We start from the raw sequence: 16,474 nt of genomic DNA, 5'->3' as shown, positions 1-16,474 counted from the left end.
AATATCTTTTTAAAAATTTAATTATTAGCCGGGCGTGGTGGCGCACGCCTTTAATCCCAGCACTCGGGAGGCAGAGGCAGGTGGATCGCTGTGAGTTCGAGGCCAGCCTGGTCTACAAAGTGAGTCTAGGACAGCCAAGGCTACACAGAGAAACCCTGTCTCGAAAAACCAAAAAAAAAAAATTATTGTTTTTATATTTGTTTAGGGGGGGTGGGCCAATGTGCACAGTGAACCTGTGCAGGTCAGAGGACTGCTTGCAGGTTCAGTTCTCTCCTTCCGCTATGTGGGGTGTCCTGGGGATTGAACTCAGGTAGTCAGGGTTGCACGGGAAGCTTGAAAATATCTTAAAGGAGGGACCACAACAGTATCAGACAGAAATCCCCCCCCCCCCCCCCCCCGCTCCTCGCCCCATCCAAGCCACAATACAGCCCAAGACATACATGGGGTGGAAACAGGACCTTTATTTGGTGGTAGACGACCCCAGACTGGGTTGGTGGGAAGACACAGCAGAACTCCAGTGCCAGGCTGGGGGCCCAGCTGGCTGGCTGAGACATGAGGTGATTGAAAGACGCTCTCAGCTGCAGGTGTGCCAGGCCCAGGACAGGAAGGAGTTGTCAGCCATCAGTGCTAAGCCTGCTTGGTGCCCTGTGCTTACAGGACCAGAAACTGGTGGCCAAGGTTTGCCCCACCCCCTGTACCCATAAGGCAACCAAGAGAGCCTCTGAGTCCTCTGTCCCTTCAAATGTGGAGCCAGGACCACTGGGGTCAGATTCTGTAGAGGCCAGACAGAGAGAACACTCAGAGGCGAGGCTCCCCCCCCCCCCTTTCCAGAGAGCAGGGGTACAAATAGAAGAATAAACACTTTAATAAGAATAAACACAGCAGGCACACAGAAGCCTCGCCCAGCCCCTTCATCAGAGAAAACCACACTGTGCACCCGCAGCAGCCAGGGCTGCAGTGGGCTGGGGACTGGCCTGGGGGCTGTCACCTACTGGTTTTCTTCCCTGCTGGCAGCATGAGGAGACAAAGAGACAGGCTCAGCTGGACTCTCAGACACAGAACTCCGAGAGCTGAGGCCAGGTCCCACCCATCATCTGGCAGGGATAACCTCAGCTAGAGGTTAGAAAGAAAGGGTATGGCTCCCCCAGGGGGAGTCCTTGTCCTTGGGCCCAGCCCACAGGGAGACAGTTGCCAGGCAGGAGGGAGTCAGGAAGGCAGCTGGGCTCTGCTTGTGTACTCACAGTGTCTGGTAAGTGCTGTCCTTGGCCTTGAAGAAGCGCAGCACAAAGAAGGCTGTTGCTTGCAGACTCAGTACCAGCACAATGCCCCCGATGAAGCTGGCGCCATCAAAACCAGGGCTGTGGGCTTCAGGGACCGATGGGCTCCCTGCGGAGTGAGGCAGGTTGCAAGAAGCCACCCAGGATCCCAGACTCATCCCATAGCGGACTCCTTGAGACTTGAGTCCCCACGATGGGGCCTAGGCTACCATGTGCCAGTGTCTAGTGGAGGGCTGCAGCTCAGGGGTGGAACCCTTGCCTAGGTTTTCCAGTGAGGCCTATACAGTAACACACACACACACACACACACACACGCCACATGGGGGAGAGAAATGGAGGGAGGGGGAGGGGAGAGAGAGAGACACACACACACACACACACACACAGAGAGAGAGAGAGAGAGAGAGAGAGAGAGAGAGAGAGAGAGAGAGAGAGAGAGAGAGAGAGAGTTCATTTAGGCCCTTCAAGCCCTGCACGCTGGTGGAAGGGACAGTTGAGGCTGTCCATAGCTTTATGTCAGACACACCTCCTCTCTGGGTCTCCTGGTGACATGGGACCAACAGTGACCAAGTGCTCCTAACATCTCCCCCCGCCCCCTGCCCCCTGCTACCCCCTGCCTCACCCTCACCCCCCCCCATCCCTCACTAGCTCAGTAGAGGAAGGGACAGACCTAGAGCTCAGCCAACAGACCCCCTTCCAGCAACGGGCACAGGGCTTGCGGCACAGATGAAACGGTGCAGCCCTCAGGACTTCTAAACTCAGAGCCCTCAACCGAGAGAGGAAGAAACAGAGGAGAGGTGGAGGCCCAAGGTCAGCACCCTATTGAGCGGGCAAGTGAGGACTGGACAGTGGGCCCCGACCTGGCTGGCTCCCTGACTCTCCCCTCTGCCCTGCCCCCCTTTATAGGGAAGGCCTCAGCGCTGTAGTCACTAGTCTGGCTTCGGTGGCCAGACTAATCAGGGATTTCGTTTCAGGCCCTGGGCCAGGTGCCCAGGGCAGGAAAACACCGATAAGTGGAAGAGCACTCTCAGACAACGGACAGGGGCCCAACTGGGACCAGGGTCTCCTTTTCCGGAGGACATGGACGGTGCCGAATCTAAGAACGCTACATGAGGAGGATGGCCCTGCTGGCTGAGGCTCAGAGCTGCAGAGGATGCTGGGGCAAGAGGACAGAAAGGGAAGAAGTGAGCCGGGCACGGCAGATCTGGGGCTCAAGCCGAGGGAGCCGAGCCATCAATAATTTATTCTTTAAGATCAGTTTCCGGCTTTAATTAACCAAGAGCCTCTTCGGCCATGCTGCCTCAGCTTAGTGACCTCTAGGCCTGAGAGTGGGAGTTGGGGACCTAGAGGCAGATGGGGTGCCTTCCTACTTTGGGGACCTCAGCTTGCAGCAGGTGGTCACTGAGGGCATCTCCTAGCAACCGGAGAGCCACACCTCTTCAGCTCCAAGCACCCTGAATTCCCAGAACCTATAGGGACGGAGGCTGCCGCTTCCTGATGGCTTTGGATGTGTCAGACGCTGAAGTGGGCCTAAGACAGCCTCCTAAGTCCTCACGGCGCTGTGAGGCATGTATCCGCCCAACCCCGTCTTGCAGGTGGAGAAACACACCGGGAGAGGCCTCGGAGGACCGGGGTCATGAAGCATGCCTGTCAGTGCTGCTGCCCCACACTGCCCTTCCCTTCTGCCACCGTCCTACCTCCATTTCCTGGGGAGGACCCTACCTGTTGTACTTGTCTTCGGTTCATGGGTGGGATGGTGGTGGGGAGCTGAGGAGACAGGAAATCCACAATAAAACAGCTCTCTCCCTATCAGGAACCCGAAGCCTAGACCCATAGCTGGACCCACCTTCTATTCAGATCCCACCGCTGCCCCACCCAAGCCTGCTCATCTCCCACCTCCCACCTCCCCATCCACCCTGACCCCTTCTCTAGCTAAAGGGCTCTTTCCGAAGACCTCACTGTGCCTTATTTCAGAGGAAACGCAGGCTCCCCCAGCCCCTGGGCACACCTGGATCAATTTATAGGCTAGGACATCAGCCAGGGCAAGATCCCAGCTGTTTGTGGGTGCAGCCCACTCCCTGTGAGAGGCTAGTTAGTACCTCCTGGAGGCAGGCTGTGGCTGGGGACACCGCCCTCCTCTTCCTTATGTAGGCTTAGGGTGAACTCTCTTACCTGGGCATGACTCTGAGCGATTATAGACAGAGCAGCCTTCCTTGACCACCTCTGCTTGGGCCACACAGTGTCCTGGTGAGAGAAGCACCAGGGGAGACAGAGGTGTGGGACCAAAGGTGCGTGTGGAAGGGTTTAGACCCGGAGGATAGACTCAAGGAGGACCCGACTGCGTACCTGGCTCCTCGGGACCACATTGCTGCCAAACGCAAGTGGAGACGTTGTGTGCTCTGTCCACACAAAGGTCACAGTGTCCCAGGTGTTTGCAGCCCCCTTGGGCAGTAGGCCAGATATTCAGGCGGACCAGGGCTCCTCGCCCGAAGCCACGAGCTCCTTTACCTGGGAGTTGGGGGTAGAAATGGGAAGAAAGCAGCAAAGTGCCAGGCCCCCAAGCTGCAGCACCTCTCTCACGACAGTGGCTCCCACCTCTGTACATGTCCTGGTTACACCCACCTAGCACCCCCTGTCCCCCCAGGGGGTAAGTTCCCAGGGGCATTTGGAGTCACCTTCTCCATACCCGCCTAAGTTTCCTAGCCCCCAACACCTGAAGCCTATAAATTTGTGCTAAGATCTCAACACATCCTGGAGCTCTGCAGACATCGAAAAAAGTTCCCTTCCACAAGCCAAAGCTAATAAAGTAAGCTACACCTTCCACCTGCCCCTGCCTGGACCCCTAATCCTGCCCAGCGTTACCAGCTATAACCAGCTGGGTACACAGGAGGAGGTAACAACAACCGCCGTAGAGAGCAGCTCGCAAGGCGCGGGGTCCGGGTGCGGCCATGGGCGCGGGGTGGGGCCGGGATTGGGGGTCGGCGGACAGCTGGTGTGGCGCGTCCTTTCCTGACTCCACTCGCCGAGCTTGCCCGAGGGAGACCTGGGCAACGGGGGCGTGGCTGGCTGGTGGGCGTGGCTGGTGGGCGCGACCGGTAGGAGGGTCAGGTAGAGCTTTGGCTGTAGCAGAGCCCGAGAAGACACACGGCCAAGAGGCGTGGCTGTGTTCCGGGATTTGGGGCGGGGCCTGGACAAAAGGCTCAGGATTAAGTTCAGCTGGGTCACCGAAGGCTGGCCGCTTCAAGAAAGGAGTTCAAAGTGGTGGCTCAAGGTTTTAATCCCAGCACCTGGAGGGAGAGGCAGGCAGATCTCTCTGAGATCTGGCTTGTCGACATAGCAATTGTGTTTTGGTGAGTTTTTAGGGAATCAACGTGTAGCTCTGGCTGTCCTGGAACTCACTATTGTAGACCAGTGCTGGGACTAAAGGTATATATTTATCATCTAAACTCTAGTGGTTCTCAAGCAATTGCTCGCAACCCTTTTGGCAAACCTCTATCTCAAAAAGTATCTGCATTAAAATTCATAGCAATGATCACTCAGGGAGGCAGAGGCAGGCGGATCGCTGTGAGTTCAAGGCCAGCCTGGTCTACAAAGTGAGTCTAGGACAGCCAAAGCTACACAGAGAAACCCTGTCTCACAAAACAAACAAAAACAAACAAACAAAAAACAATTAATAGCAATAGCAAAATTAAGAGACGGGAGGATCTCTGTGAGTTTGAAGCCAGTTTGGTCTTATAGAGTGAATTCCAGGACAGCCAAAGTTACACAGAGAAACACTGTCGTCAAAAACAAACAAAAACAAAAAAGCTAAATTATAGCTATGAAGTAGAAACAAAAATAATTTTATGGTTGAGGTCACCACAACAGAAGGAACTGTATTAAAGAGTTGCAGCATTAGGAAGGTTAGGGACCACTCTAGTCCCTGTTCTTTTGGTTTTGGTTTTAGATTTTTTTTGAGACAGGGTTTCTCTGTGTAGCCTTGGCTGTCCTGGACTCACTTTGTAGACCAGGCTGGTCTCGAACTCACAGCGCTCCGCCTGCCTCTGCCTCCCGAGTGCTGGGATTAAAGGCGTGCGCCACCACGTCCAGCTCCGCAGCTCCTTCTTAGTCAGTTGTGGCCCTCTTAGTCCTTAGCCTGTCCTCTCCTGGGATCATCAGAAGCTTAAGATCATCCTTGAGCTGGGCAGTGGTGGCTCACGCCTTTAATCCCAGCACTCGGGAGGCAGAGGCAGGTGTATCTTTGTGAGTTCAAGGCCAGCCTGGTCTACAAGGTGAGTCTAGGACAGCCAAGGCTACACAGAGAAACCCTGTCTTAAAACGAAAAAAAAAAATCATCCTTGAACTTCTTTGCTACAGAGGGAGTTAAAGGCTAAACTAAGCAAAGACCACCTGCCATACAGGGCATGGGGTGCTAGCCCAGCATAGTGGTACATGCGCGTGCACACACACACACATACACACACGCCTTTAAATCCCAGCACTCGGGAGGCAGAGGTAGTCAGATCTATGTGAGTTTGGGGACAGCCTGATCTACAAAAAGAAAGTTCTAGGACAGCCAGGAAGGGGGTGTGGTAGGGGTGGCTGGAGAGATACATGGCTTAGTAATTAAGAGCATTGGCTGTTCTTCCAAATCTCAGTTTGATTCTAGGGTCACATGGTGGCCCACAACCATCTGGAACTCTAGTCCCAGGGGATCCAGTGCTGCCTTCTAGCCTCCACAGGCAGCAGGCACTGTGAGTTCGAGGCCAGCCTGGTCTACAAAGTGAGTCCAGGACAGCCAAGGCTAACACAGAGAGACCCTGTCTTGAAAAACCAACCCCCGCCCCCCGCCAAAAAAAAACCCTAAATAAAATAAAAAACATCACAACAAGAAAGGGATTTTGGGGCCTGGAGAGATGGCTCAGTGGATAAGAGCACTGTCTGCTCTTCCAGGGGTCCTGAGTTCAATTCCCAGCACCCACATGGAGGCTCACAACCATCTGTAATGTGATCTAATGCGCACTGTATACATAATAAATAAATCTTTAAAAAAAAAAAAAAAGAAAGAAAGGGATTTTGCCAGGCAGTGGTGGCAGACGCTGTTAATCCCAGCACTTGGGAAGCAGAGGCAGGTGGATCACTGTGAGTTCGAGGCCAGGCTAGTCTACAAAGCGAGTCTAGGACAGCCAAGAATACACAGAGAAACCCTGTCTCAAAAAACAAAACAAAACAACAAAAAAAAGGATTTCATCTGGGGTATCTTTTTCTCAAGTTAACTTTATTTTTATTTGTGTGTTCATGTGTGTGCAAAAGCAATGATTTTTGTTCACTGCAGTATTTCTTCTCTGTGCCTGGCAAAGAGATACTCAGTGTTGCTTTCCTCCTAGCACCCATTCCAACTCAATGTCAGGGCACTGGTTGTTTTGTTTTGGGGAGGAGGTTTAAGACAGGGTAGCCTTGGCTGTCCTGGAACTCTGTAGACCAGGCTGGCCTTGAACTCAGAGATTCACCTGCTTCTGCCTCTCAAGTGTTGGCATTAAAGGCATGTGCCACCAACTCCGGGCTCTGAAGAGGACACTGTTATTGGAAATTGGTTGAATGAGGAGCCAGAGAGGTTGCTCAGTGGTTAAGTGAACCTGTTCCTTCCTTCCTTCCTTCCTTCCTTTCTTTCTTTCTTTCTTTTCTCGAGACAGGGTTTCTCTGTGTAGCCTTGGCTGTCCTAGACTCGCTTTGTAGACCAGGCTGGCCTTGAACTCACAGCGATCTGCCTGCCTCTGCCTCCCGAGTGCTGGGATTTAAGCCATGGGCCATGAAGCCTGGCAACCTGTTGCTTTTTCAGAGGACTTGGGTTCAATCGCTAACTCTTAGAGCTCAGTCTTTAATAGTTTCAGTTCCAGAGGCTCTGATGCCCACTCTTATGGCCCTAGAGAGTACCAGACACACAAGCAGTGCACAGACATATATGCAGACAAAAATTCTATACACACGATGTAAAAATAAATCAAACTTTAAAATAGAACACTGGTTCAATGAATGGATCTGTAAAAAAACAAACAAAACAAACATGTACAAACTATTCTGTCTCCTGTGAGAAAAACACACACACACACACACACACACACACACACACACACACACACACACGGGCTGAGGCACATACCCCCCCCCTTTTTTTTTTCTGAGACAGGGTTTCTCTGAGTAGCCCTGGCTGTTCTGGACTCTTGTAGACCAAGCTGGCTTCTAACTCACAGACACACCGCCTCTGCCTCCCAAGTACTGGGATTAAAGGCATGTGCCACCACACCCAGCTGCCCCTCTCTTTGAATGTAAGCCCCAGGTCCCCAAGCAGGTGGAGAAGCCTGAAATAATAAAAGTTTTACTGGGGTGCATGCGTGTGTAAGCGCACGTGGTGGAATGCTTGTTTAGCATGCTGGAAGCCGGGGTCTGGTCCCTGCATACCTGTAATACCATCACTCTGGAGGTGGAGAAGGAAGAACAGACATTCAAGTTTGAGGTCAGCCTTGGCTATGTGAGACCCTTTCTCCAAATGAAAGAAATTTTGGGGGGTCCTAGAGAGAGGACTCAGAGGTTAAGAGCACTGGCTGCTCTTCCAGAAGACCCAGCACCCGCAAGGCAGCTCACAGCTGCCTGTAACTCCAGTTTATGTGGATTCAACACCTTCACACAGCTATACATGCAGATAAAACATGAATGCACATGAAATAAAAATAATTTTTTAACAAGGTTCAATTGGACTGGCTCAGCGGTGAAGAGTACCGACTCTTTTTCCATAGGGCCTGGGTTCAATTCCCAGCACCCACATGGCAGCTCACACCTGTCTGTAGCTCCAAGATCTGACACCCTCACACAGATACATGTAGGCAAAACACCAACACACATAAAATAAAAATAAACAATTTTTTTTTTTAAAGTTTCTTTTGGCAGGAATGTGCATAGCCATCTGCTGGCCACCTGAGGAACTGCAAGTTTGTCTGTGAGACCCCCCCACCTTCTCCTCAGTCCCTTTTAGGGCAAGGGTGCCATCTATGCTAGAGTGGGAAAGACACTGGGCTTGGTTACAGCTTCGCCGTTCAGTTCCACCACTCACGGTGTGGTTTTGGACAGTAAGTCCAAATTTGGACAATGAAATGTGACCTCTGCCCCTTCGTTTTGTACAGGTTGTTGGTGGGAAAGACTGGCACATGTGTTGGTGCTGGGGAAGAAGCGGGGAGGAAGGGGGCAAGAGGGACTGAGAAAGGACTGTGCTGCCCCTGGACAGGATCTCAGGGAGGAGAGAGCAGGTGAGAAGAGCTGACCCCGGCCAGATACAGTGGAGTCTGAGGCCAGCCTGGGCTACAGATCGTCTGTTTCTGTCTCTGTCTCTGTCTCTCTGTGTCTTTCTCTTTGTCTCTCTGTGTTTGTCTCTCTCTGTGTCTGTCTCTCTGTCTCTGTCTGTCTCTTTGCGTCTGTCTCTGTCTCTCTGTCTCTGTCTCTCTGTCTCTCTGTCTCTGTCTCTGTCTCTCTCTCTCTCTCTCATACACACACACACACACACACACACACACACACACTTTGGTGCCTGAGTGAGCACACATGTGAGAATTTATTGCCTCACTCAGTCTCTGAGTCTCCCCGCAGCTCACAAGTTAGATACACACCCTCGTTCTCTCCCTCCCTGGCAGCCAGAGAGGCAACCTTCACCATAAAGAACACAGCGACATGCAAATGAAGTCCACGGCCATCTGCCTACTTCAGTAGAAACACCTGGTCGGTTAAGTCTTCACCCTGGGATGGCAACTGTCACTAAGAAGAAATTTGAAGAAAACTAGCCCAAATGTCCAGGACCGCAAAGGACGTCGTCTTTATATTTAAGATTCAGCACCCACTTTGGTGGTGGGTTGTTGGGGGCACTGCGGAGGGACACAACTTGCTTGGGTGGGATTTTATAATTATTATATAAAGAAAAACTAATCTAAACACAGATTGCAGGATATGGACGGTATTGAAGTAAAGATCTCAGAACAGCCAGGGTCGGGGGAGAAGGCAGGAGAGAGTTAGAGAAATGGCTCAGCAGTTAACAGCACTTGCTGCCCTGCTAAAGGACCCAGCACCCACTTCAGGCAGCTCACAACTACATATAAAACCCAGCTCCAAGGCATTTGATACCATCTTCTGGCCTCTGAGTACCTACACATTCATGGCATACACTCAACATAGTAACACACACATGCACACAAGTAAAAAAAAAAAAAGCTAGGGGGGACAGAGTGGAGGAGGCAAAGGCCAAGTTTGAAGTGACACACAGGGGCATCTTTTCTTTTGGTACAGGGTCTCATGTGGTCCAGGCGGGCCTCAGACTCCCTATGAAGCTCAGGGTGACCTCAAATTCTTGATACTTTATCACCCAAGAGCTGAGATTACAGGCATGTACCCCCCCCCCCCATACCTGGTAGGTAGTTCTCACCAGCAGATCAGTGAACTGCAAAATGGCCACTCGGGGCCTGGAGAGATGCCTCAGAGGTTAAGAGCTCTCTCTGCTCTTCCAGAGGTTCCTGAGTTCAACTCCCAGCAACCACATGGTGGCTCAGAACCATCTACAATGGGATCTAGTGCCCTCTTCTGACACGCAGGTGTGCATGCAGATAGAGCACTCATACACAATAAATTAAATTTAAAAGACAAATAAAGCGGCTTGAACATATATTAAAAAAACAAAAACAGGGCTGGAGAGATGGCTCAGAGGTTAAAGACTCTGTCTGGTCCTCCAAAGCTCCTGAGTTCAATTCCCAGCAACCACACGGGGGGGGGGGGGGGTTGTCATAACCATCTATAATGAGATCTGGTACCCTTTTCTGGCCTGTTGGCTCACATACAGGCAGAATACTGTATAAATAATAAATAACTCTTTTTAAAAAATAAAAAACAAAACGAAAAACAACAAAAACAAAACATCGCTCATCTGCCACTTTCATCCCAATGCCCTAGCACCTTGTTTCTGCTCCCTTCTCTGTTGGGGACTTGGCTAAAAATAAGGAGAGGGGTTAATATCCAAGTGCTGGGGAGCTGATGCCCTGTGATGCACTTGTCTTCTCTCTTAGACACACCATCAGGACCACTGTCGCTTTCACTGTGTTTGTCTTTCTCTCTTGGAATGTGTTTACTTTTAATGTGTTTAGATATTTATTATTTGATCTACAGCTGAGTGTTTGGGGGTGTTTGTTTGCTTTTTTGAGACAGGGTTTCTCCATGTAGCCCTGGCTGTCCTAGACTCGCTCTGTAGACTAAGCTGGCCTGGAACTCACAGAGATTATAGGTGTGTGCCACAGAGCCCAAGTGTTTGTTTGTTTGGTTTGGGTTTTTGTTTGTTTGTTTGTTTGGTTGGTTGGTTGGTTGGTTTTGGTTTTTCAAGCCAGGGTTTTTCTGTGTAGCCTTGGTTGTCCTGGACTCACTTTGTAGACCAGGCTGGCCTCGAACTCACAGCGATCTACCTGCCTCTGCTTCCCGAGTGCTGGGATTAAAGGCGTGCGTCACTGCCCCATTTCCCATTGCCTTTGTGACTGTCCCTGCTACATTTCATCACCCAACAGATAATAGTAACTGAATACCATCGTATGTCAGGCACAAACCAAATACAGGCATTGCTGTCACGTGGCTTATCCTGCAGTGGGACAGACTGCGACTCCAAGCAAGCAGAAAAGGAAGCTCAGGTGAGTATTGTGTTATAGGGGTCCTGCAACACCCTAGAACATGACACACAGAGTAGATATGGACAGGGACAGGGTCAGCTGGTCATCTGTGACAGAGGTCAGGAAGCCCTTTGGGGGGGAAGAGGTGGCTACAAGCGGCTCTTTGGAGGGAGCAAAGGGCCCTAGCACAGGGGCAGGCCATGAAAGAGCCTGCAGCTCCTTGGCACCACTCTTCCTTTTCTGAGTGTCCCCTTGTGCCTCCCAGGTGGCCTCCAGTGGCCAGCTATACCACTGACGGCCAGTGCTGATAGTGGGCCAAACCCCTCCAAACAGTCCCCAGCAGGTTAGAAGTGAACACACAGGCTCAGAAGGTCTGGCAGACGTCTCAAAGTCACGCAGCTAGGAAATAAATGGAGCTAGTGGACTCCTGACCTTTCCCACCGGCTGCATTTCCCATATCCGACCCCAAAGTGTGCCGTCCTGCCCAGGTTCTGCCATCTCCGTGAGGGTATGATGGGCCCTGCTTCTTGGCCTTCTTCTTTTCTTCAGCCTCAGACCCTCCTTACCTGACCCCTGACTCCCATCACCCTCCTACAGTCTTGAACATTCCAGAGAAGATCAAAGGGAGAGGGGGGCAGGACTGGCCACTGGGGTCAGATCTGATGAGCGGGGTTTCCCCTAGGGATAGAGCTGGCTGGGATAGCGAAAAGGAAGTTTTCTTCCTGCCCCACCCCCTGGTACTAAACTGGGTGGGCAGAGAGAGAGGCTGCTCTGAGCACGCAGCTGCTGGCTTCTTCTGCTTCCAAGTTCTTCCCGACTCCCTGTGTCCTGCTGCTTCGGGGAAGTGACCTGCCCCCACCCCACCCCCCAGATTCCCCCACCGCGCTGGCTTTCCAGATCCTTGAATAAATAATTCAGGTTCTGAAATCTTGCCAGGCGCACCCTCCCGTGCTGCGAGAACGCTATTGGGCCCATAGGAGTGACGTCACCCGGCTCCTTATTCCAATCCAAGCATCACGGGACCTGTCCTGGCAGCAACTTACCTGCTGGGTCACCGTCCAGACAGACTTCCTACCCTGTTCCCCCACTCTGGCGCCCACTCACAAGTCATTTGACTTTCAATTCCAGGACCCCAAAGCCCTCTTTTAGCTTTGTCGCCTCAGTCCTTTAGCATTTGACAGGGTCACAGTGACCTGAAGTTCCTTCATCTGAATACTCATCTCCAAAGCCTTATCACCACCTCTGCCACCCTTGAGTCTCTGAGTTCCATCATGCTGCAGAGTCACCCTGACACTGCTGTGGCTGCCCTGAGGAGCCCTAACCGGCCCGTCCCCCGCCCCCACGTCAACGTCCCACAGTCACCATCCTCCAAGATCCTGTCACCACGTTCATAGCGTCACAGCCACCCACTTCCCTGCTCCCTCGTGCTCCTGTCACTGTCACCTCAGGGGCCTATCAGAAGCAAAGCCTGTCACCCTCACCGGGGACACCGCCTATTTCTCCTCATCACCTGTCTGGTGTCAGCTCATTTCTGCTACCCGAGGATGCTCATCACCCCCCGCAGACTATCCTGGTTCCCTTGCCTCTTCCCACATCCTCTGTGGCCTCCCTGAGTCTCTTCTGAGTCTCTCCCACTAGCGCCCCCAAAACCCCCGACCCGCAGAGGGCGCCGCGTCAAGGACAGCGCCAGCCGGCTCCGGAGGGGGCGGGGCCGCGGCCACGGTCACTTTTTATGAATGGGGGAGCGGGCGGTGCGAGGCCTCATTACTATGCCGCGCAGCACGCGCTGCGCTCCAGCGCGCCGTGCCCATTGGCCGACTGGGCTTCTGACGTCACCAAACCGGGGGCCGGGGGGCGGGGTGGGGCGGGGTGACTCACGCCGCGTCTCCCGCGGCCGCGGGGGCTTCTTGGGGTCCTCGCACACCTTGCACTGCCAGGACCTGAGTGGAGGCTCCCCGCGGCCCGGCCGCGCCCGGTCCTGAGCCACTGGTGAGTAGTAGTGGGCCTTGCTGCGGGTACCCAGAGTCTGGGAGGACACAGGGTGCAGGGGCGCTGGGCGGGCGGAAGGCTGCTTGCGGCTGCTCGGGGTCGGGAGGGATCCTAGCTGGGATTCTGGATTAGCAGATTCTGCGTTAACTGGCAGCTCCCTGAGTGTTCGGCTGCCCGAGAGGTGTGATGGGGTGACCCGGCAAAGGGTGAGCATTCCTGCGGGACCCGAGGCTCTGGAGGGACTGGCGGTCATCTGAGGTTGAGAGGGCAGGAGGCGTCTGGGGCAAGCACTTTGGCGTCCGAGCAGCGGGAGGTGTCTTATTTAGGGCTTCAGCTATCTAAGGCAGGTGGCGGAGTCAGGCCCAAGATCCAGGTGTCCGGACAGAAGTGGGGGTGGGGGTGTCTGACTCAGGAATTTAGGCTTCCACCAGGGGGTGTCTGCTACGGAGACACAGAGGTCAGGGGGCGGAAAAAAAAAAGAAAAGAGGTCTGTCCGGAGACAGTAGTCTGTTAGAGAGTGTAGGGAAAATGAGTTCCCAGGTGTTACCCTAGGAATGTCGAGTGGGGGCTGGCAAGGAGCTGCACCGGCTTTGCCTGGGGGCGGAGCCTGAGGCTGACGGTGCTGCGAATCGTGAGGGGTCTTGGGAGCTTCAGGAAAGAGTCATCATCTCTGATGGGAGGGAGCTGACTGCCCTCCTCCTTGACATGTCTCTCTCTTCTTCTCAGGGCACTCCCACTCCCTCATCATGAGCCTTTTCAGGGCACCCCCTTGAATCCTATGGTTTCCCTCATTCACTTATAGTAAGCTTTGATTCACTTCTTTGACCACACGTGGCAAAGAGGTCTTTAGGACTTAGAGGAATGGAAAGGAGGGGGTGAGGAGACCAGGAAAAGGAACTCTTATTTAGTTAGAGGCCTGGAGGCGTCAGAGGACAAAGTATTGGGGCCAGAGCATCAGGACCTGAATTGGGGACCAGGACATCGCTACCCTACCAGTCATCCTCAGAGGCTTCTCTCCTCCCTCCAGGGGCCTCATGTCAGGATATACAGGCCTGTCACTGTCTCACGGGGGGCCTTTCTTTTTACAGGTACCAAGATGTGGGGTGCAGGGAGCTTCCTGGCCTGGTTCTCAGCTGGCTCAGGCAGCGTGAATGTGAGCAGCGTGGACCCAGCAGAGGAGCCCACAGGCCCAGCTACGCTGCTGCCCTTGCCCAAGGCCTGGGATGTGGTGCTGTGCATCTCAGGCACCCTGGTGTCCTGCGAGAACGCCTTGGTAGTGGCCATCATTGTGGGCACGCCCGCCTTCCGTGCCCCCATGTTCCTGCTGGTGGGCAGCTTGGCCGTTGCAGACCTGCTGGCAGGCCTGGGCTTGGTCCTGCATTTTGCTGCTGTCTTCTGCATTGGCTCACCGGAGATGAGCCTGGTGCTGGTTGGCGTGCTCGCCATGGCCTTTACTGCCAGCATCGGCAGCCTGCTGGCCATCACTGTTGACCGCTACCTTTCCCTGTACAACGCTCTTACCTATTACTCAGAGACAACAGTCACTCGGACCTACGTGATGCTGGCCTTGGTGTGGGTGGGTGCCCTGGGCCTCGGGCTGGCTCCCGTGCTGGCCTGGAACTGCCGGGATGGCCTGACCACGTGTGGTGTGGTGTATCCACTCTCCAAGAACCATCTGGTGGTTCTGGCCATCGCCTTTTTCATGGTGTTTGGCATCATGCTGCAGCTCTATGCCCAGATCTGCCGCATCGTCTGCCGCCATGCCCAGCAGATTGCCCTCCAACGACACCTGCTGCCTGCCTCTCACTACGTGGCCACCCGCAAGGGCATCGCCACATTGGCCGTGGTGCTTGGCGCCTTCGCTGCCTGCTGGTTGCCCTTCACTGTCTACTGCCTACTGGGAGATGCCAACTCGCCATCTCTCTACACCTATCTCACCCTGCTCCCTGCCACCTACAACTCCATGATCAACCCGGTCATCTACGCCTTCCGCAACCAAGACGTGCAGAAGGTGCTGTGGGCCATCTGCTGCGGCTGTTCTACTTCCAAGACTTCGTTCCGGTCCCGGTCCCCTAGTGACGTCTAGTTGCATCCTGGTGAACCTGTGGCTTTGACTACTACTATAGAACTCCAGAATGTTAGGACCACCAGGGCTTTAGTTCCAACCACCCCGCCCCACCCCAGCTCCACGCCCTGAAGACCCAGCTGGTTCTGGAGTTCTAGGACATTGGGTGTTTTTTAGGGTCTTATTCAAGATTCCTGCAGGGGCCCAGCCCGGCTGGCTGCATGGGTCTAGAATGTTCCAGAAGGTCAGTGGTCCACTCAGAGATGTCTCACAACCCAAGTGGTTTGCAGTTCCAGAATGCTGGGATTGCACAGCGCCATTCCAAGTCCTTGATCTTCCTTCCCTGAAACTTGACCTTGACCTTGTCACTTTACTTTTGAATTTTGAAGCTCCAGAGACAGAGAGTTAAATCACTTAGTTGCCTAGATGAGAGAAAGATTTATCTCTATATATGTGAACATACAAATAAGGTATATTTATTTATCTATTTATTATTTATTTATTTATAAATTACTTATGGGTGGTAAGGGAAAAAAAAAGAGCCACACCTTGAAATCTAGTTCACACCAGGGTTATCCCCAGCCTCCACGTCCCCGTTTCTGACCTCAGTTCCTGGAGGGGCGGATGGAAAAAGAGAAACCACGTATTTTGTTATTTTTTGCTTATTTTTTATCAGAGAGATCATAGAAACCAGAGCCTCCCCGCTCAGGCCCGCACTGCTCGGGTTTGCAGAGGGAACACACCAGCCTCTGGTTTTTTATTTTTTTAAGAAGCCATCACCTGAGCAACCGAGAATTCCTCTGCGCTGAGGCCCGGCTTCCCTCTGGTGGCCATTTGGGGGAATTGCAACCTGGCTAAGGCAGCCGGGACTATAAAACGCACCCCCATCGCCACTTCAGCCAGGCTTTCAGCGCCATAGCCATGGCCTCGGGGGGCCAGGCCTTACCCTGAGGTGCCCTAGAGGAGGCGGGGCAAGAGCCAGTACCCCACCCTTCTGCCAATAGGGGTATGGCCCCCAGTGCATTCCTGTTCAGTCCCCAACCCTACTCAATAAATAAAAATGAATTTTTGATAAATATTTGTGTCTGTGCATATGCCTGGTGTGGAGCTGAGCCAGGAGGGCGGGACTCCCTAAAGAATCTGGGAAGCTGGAATCGCAGAATGGAGTGTGGCTGACCCTGCAAGATGTCTGTGCCCCTTGGACAACACCCTGGACACCCAGCTCACAAGAGCCTCACCGCCCAGACAGGAACCAGGATATTAGACTCCTCTTAGGTTGAGGGTACCCATAGTAGCGTCAGTTCAGTTTGGACCTCAGTTATGAGGAAGGTGTTTCTACCATTGCAAGTTCTGGGCACAGTAATAGCTACCTTCCAACAGTGTTTCCCCTGCGTTGTGCACCCAGCACAGGTGATATCGTCACCACTTTACATCGACGAGAAAACTGTGGCTGAGGTCATACCACTAGAAATATAATA

General features: G+C 53.2%; 2 protein-coding genes across 4 annotated transcripts; one reads left to right on the top strand and one right to left on the bottom strand.

The window, feature by feature from the left end:
* Positions 1-441: 441 nt before the first annotated feature.
* Positions 442-12,274, bottom strand: CD164L2 (CD164 molecule like 2; the record flags this gene model as incomplete). 2 transcript variants are annotated; one of them, XM_084787549.1, is made up of 7 exons in its annotated part: positions 11,986-12,274; positions 4,140-4,564; positions 3,624-3,785; positions 3,450-3,521; positions 3,000-3,044; positions 1,242-1,386; positions 442-772 (listed from the first exon to the last, which is right to left on the bottom strand). In XM_084787549.1, the coding sequence occupies exons 2-7, from the start codon at positions 4,225-4,227 to the stop codon at positions 766-768; spliced, it is 519 nt and encodes a 172-aa protein (XP_084643675.1). In that variant the 5' UTR covers positions 4,228-4,564; positions 11,986-12,274. The 2 variants fall into 2 exon arrangements, with proteins under 2 accessions (XP_084643675.1, XP_084643676.1); XM_084787550.1 differs by lacking the exon at positions 442-772 and having other exon boundaries at positions 1,238-1,386.
* Positions 10,916-16,072, top strand: GPR3 (G protein-coupled receptor 3). 2 transcript variants are annotated; one of them, XM_084787537.1, is made up of 2 exons: positions 10,916-10,963; positions 14,020-16,072. In XM_084787537.1, the coding sequence occupies exon 2, from the start codon at positions 14,028-14,030 to the stop codon at positions 15,015-15,017; it is 990 nt and encodes a 329-aa protein (XP_084643663.1). In that variant the 5' UTR covers positions 10,916-10,963; positions 14,020-14,027; the 3' UTR covers positions 15,018-16,072. The 2 variants fall into 2 exon arrangements, with proteins under 2 accessions (XP_084643663.1, XP_084643662.1); XM_084787536.1 differs by lacking the exon at positions 10,916-10,963 and adding an exon at positions 12,810-12,931.
* Positions 16,073-16,474: the final 402 nt, after the last annotated feature.

The sequence above is a fragment of the Acomys minous genome, assembly GCF_964271855.1.
Source record: "Acomys minous genome assembly, chromosome: 6".
NCBI lineage: Eukaryota > Metazoa > Chordata > Mammalia > Rodentia > Muridae > Acomys > Acomys minous.
This window is presented reverse-complemented; position numbering and strand designations above follow the sequence as displayed.

Coding starts and splice junctions, on each gene's coding strand:
- GPR3 (XM_084787537.1), top strand. CDS start 14,028: ATGTGGGGTGCAGGGAGCTTCCTGGCCTGGTTCTCAGCTGGCTCAGGC.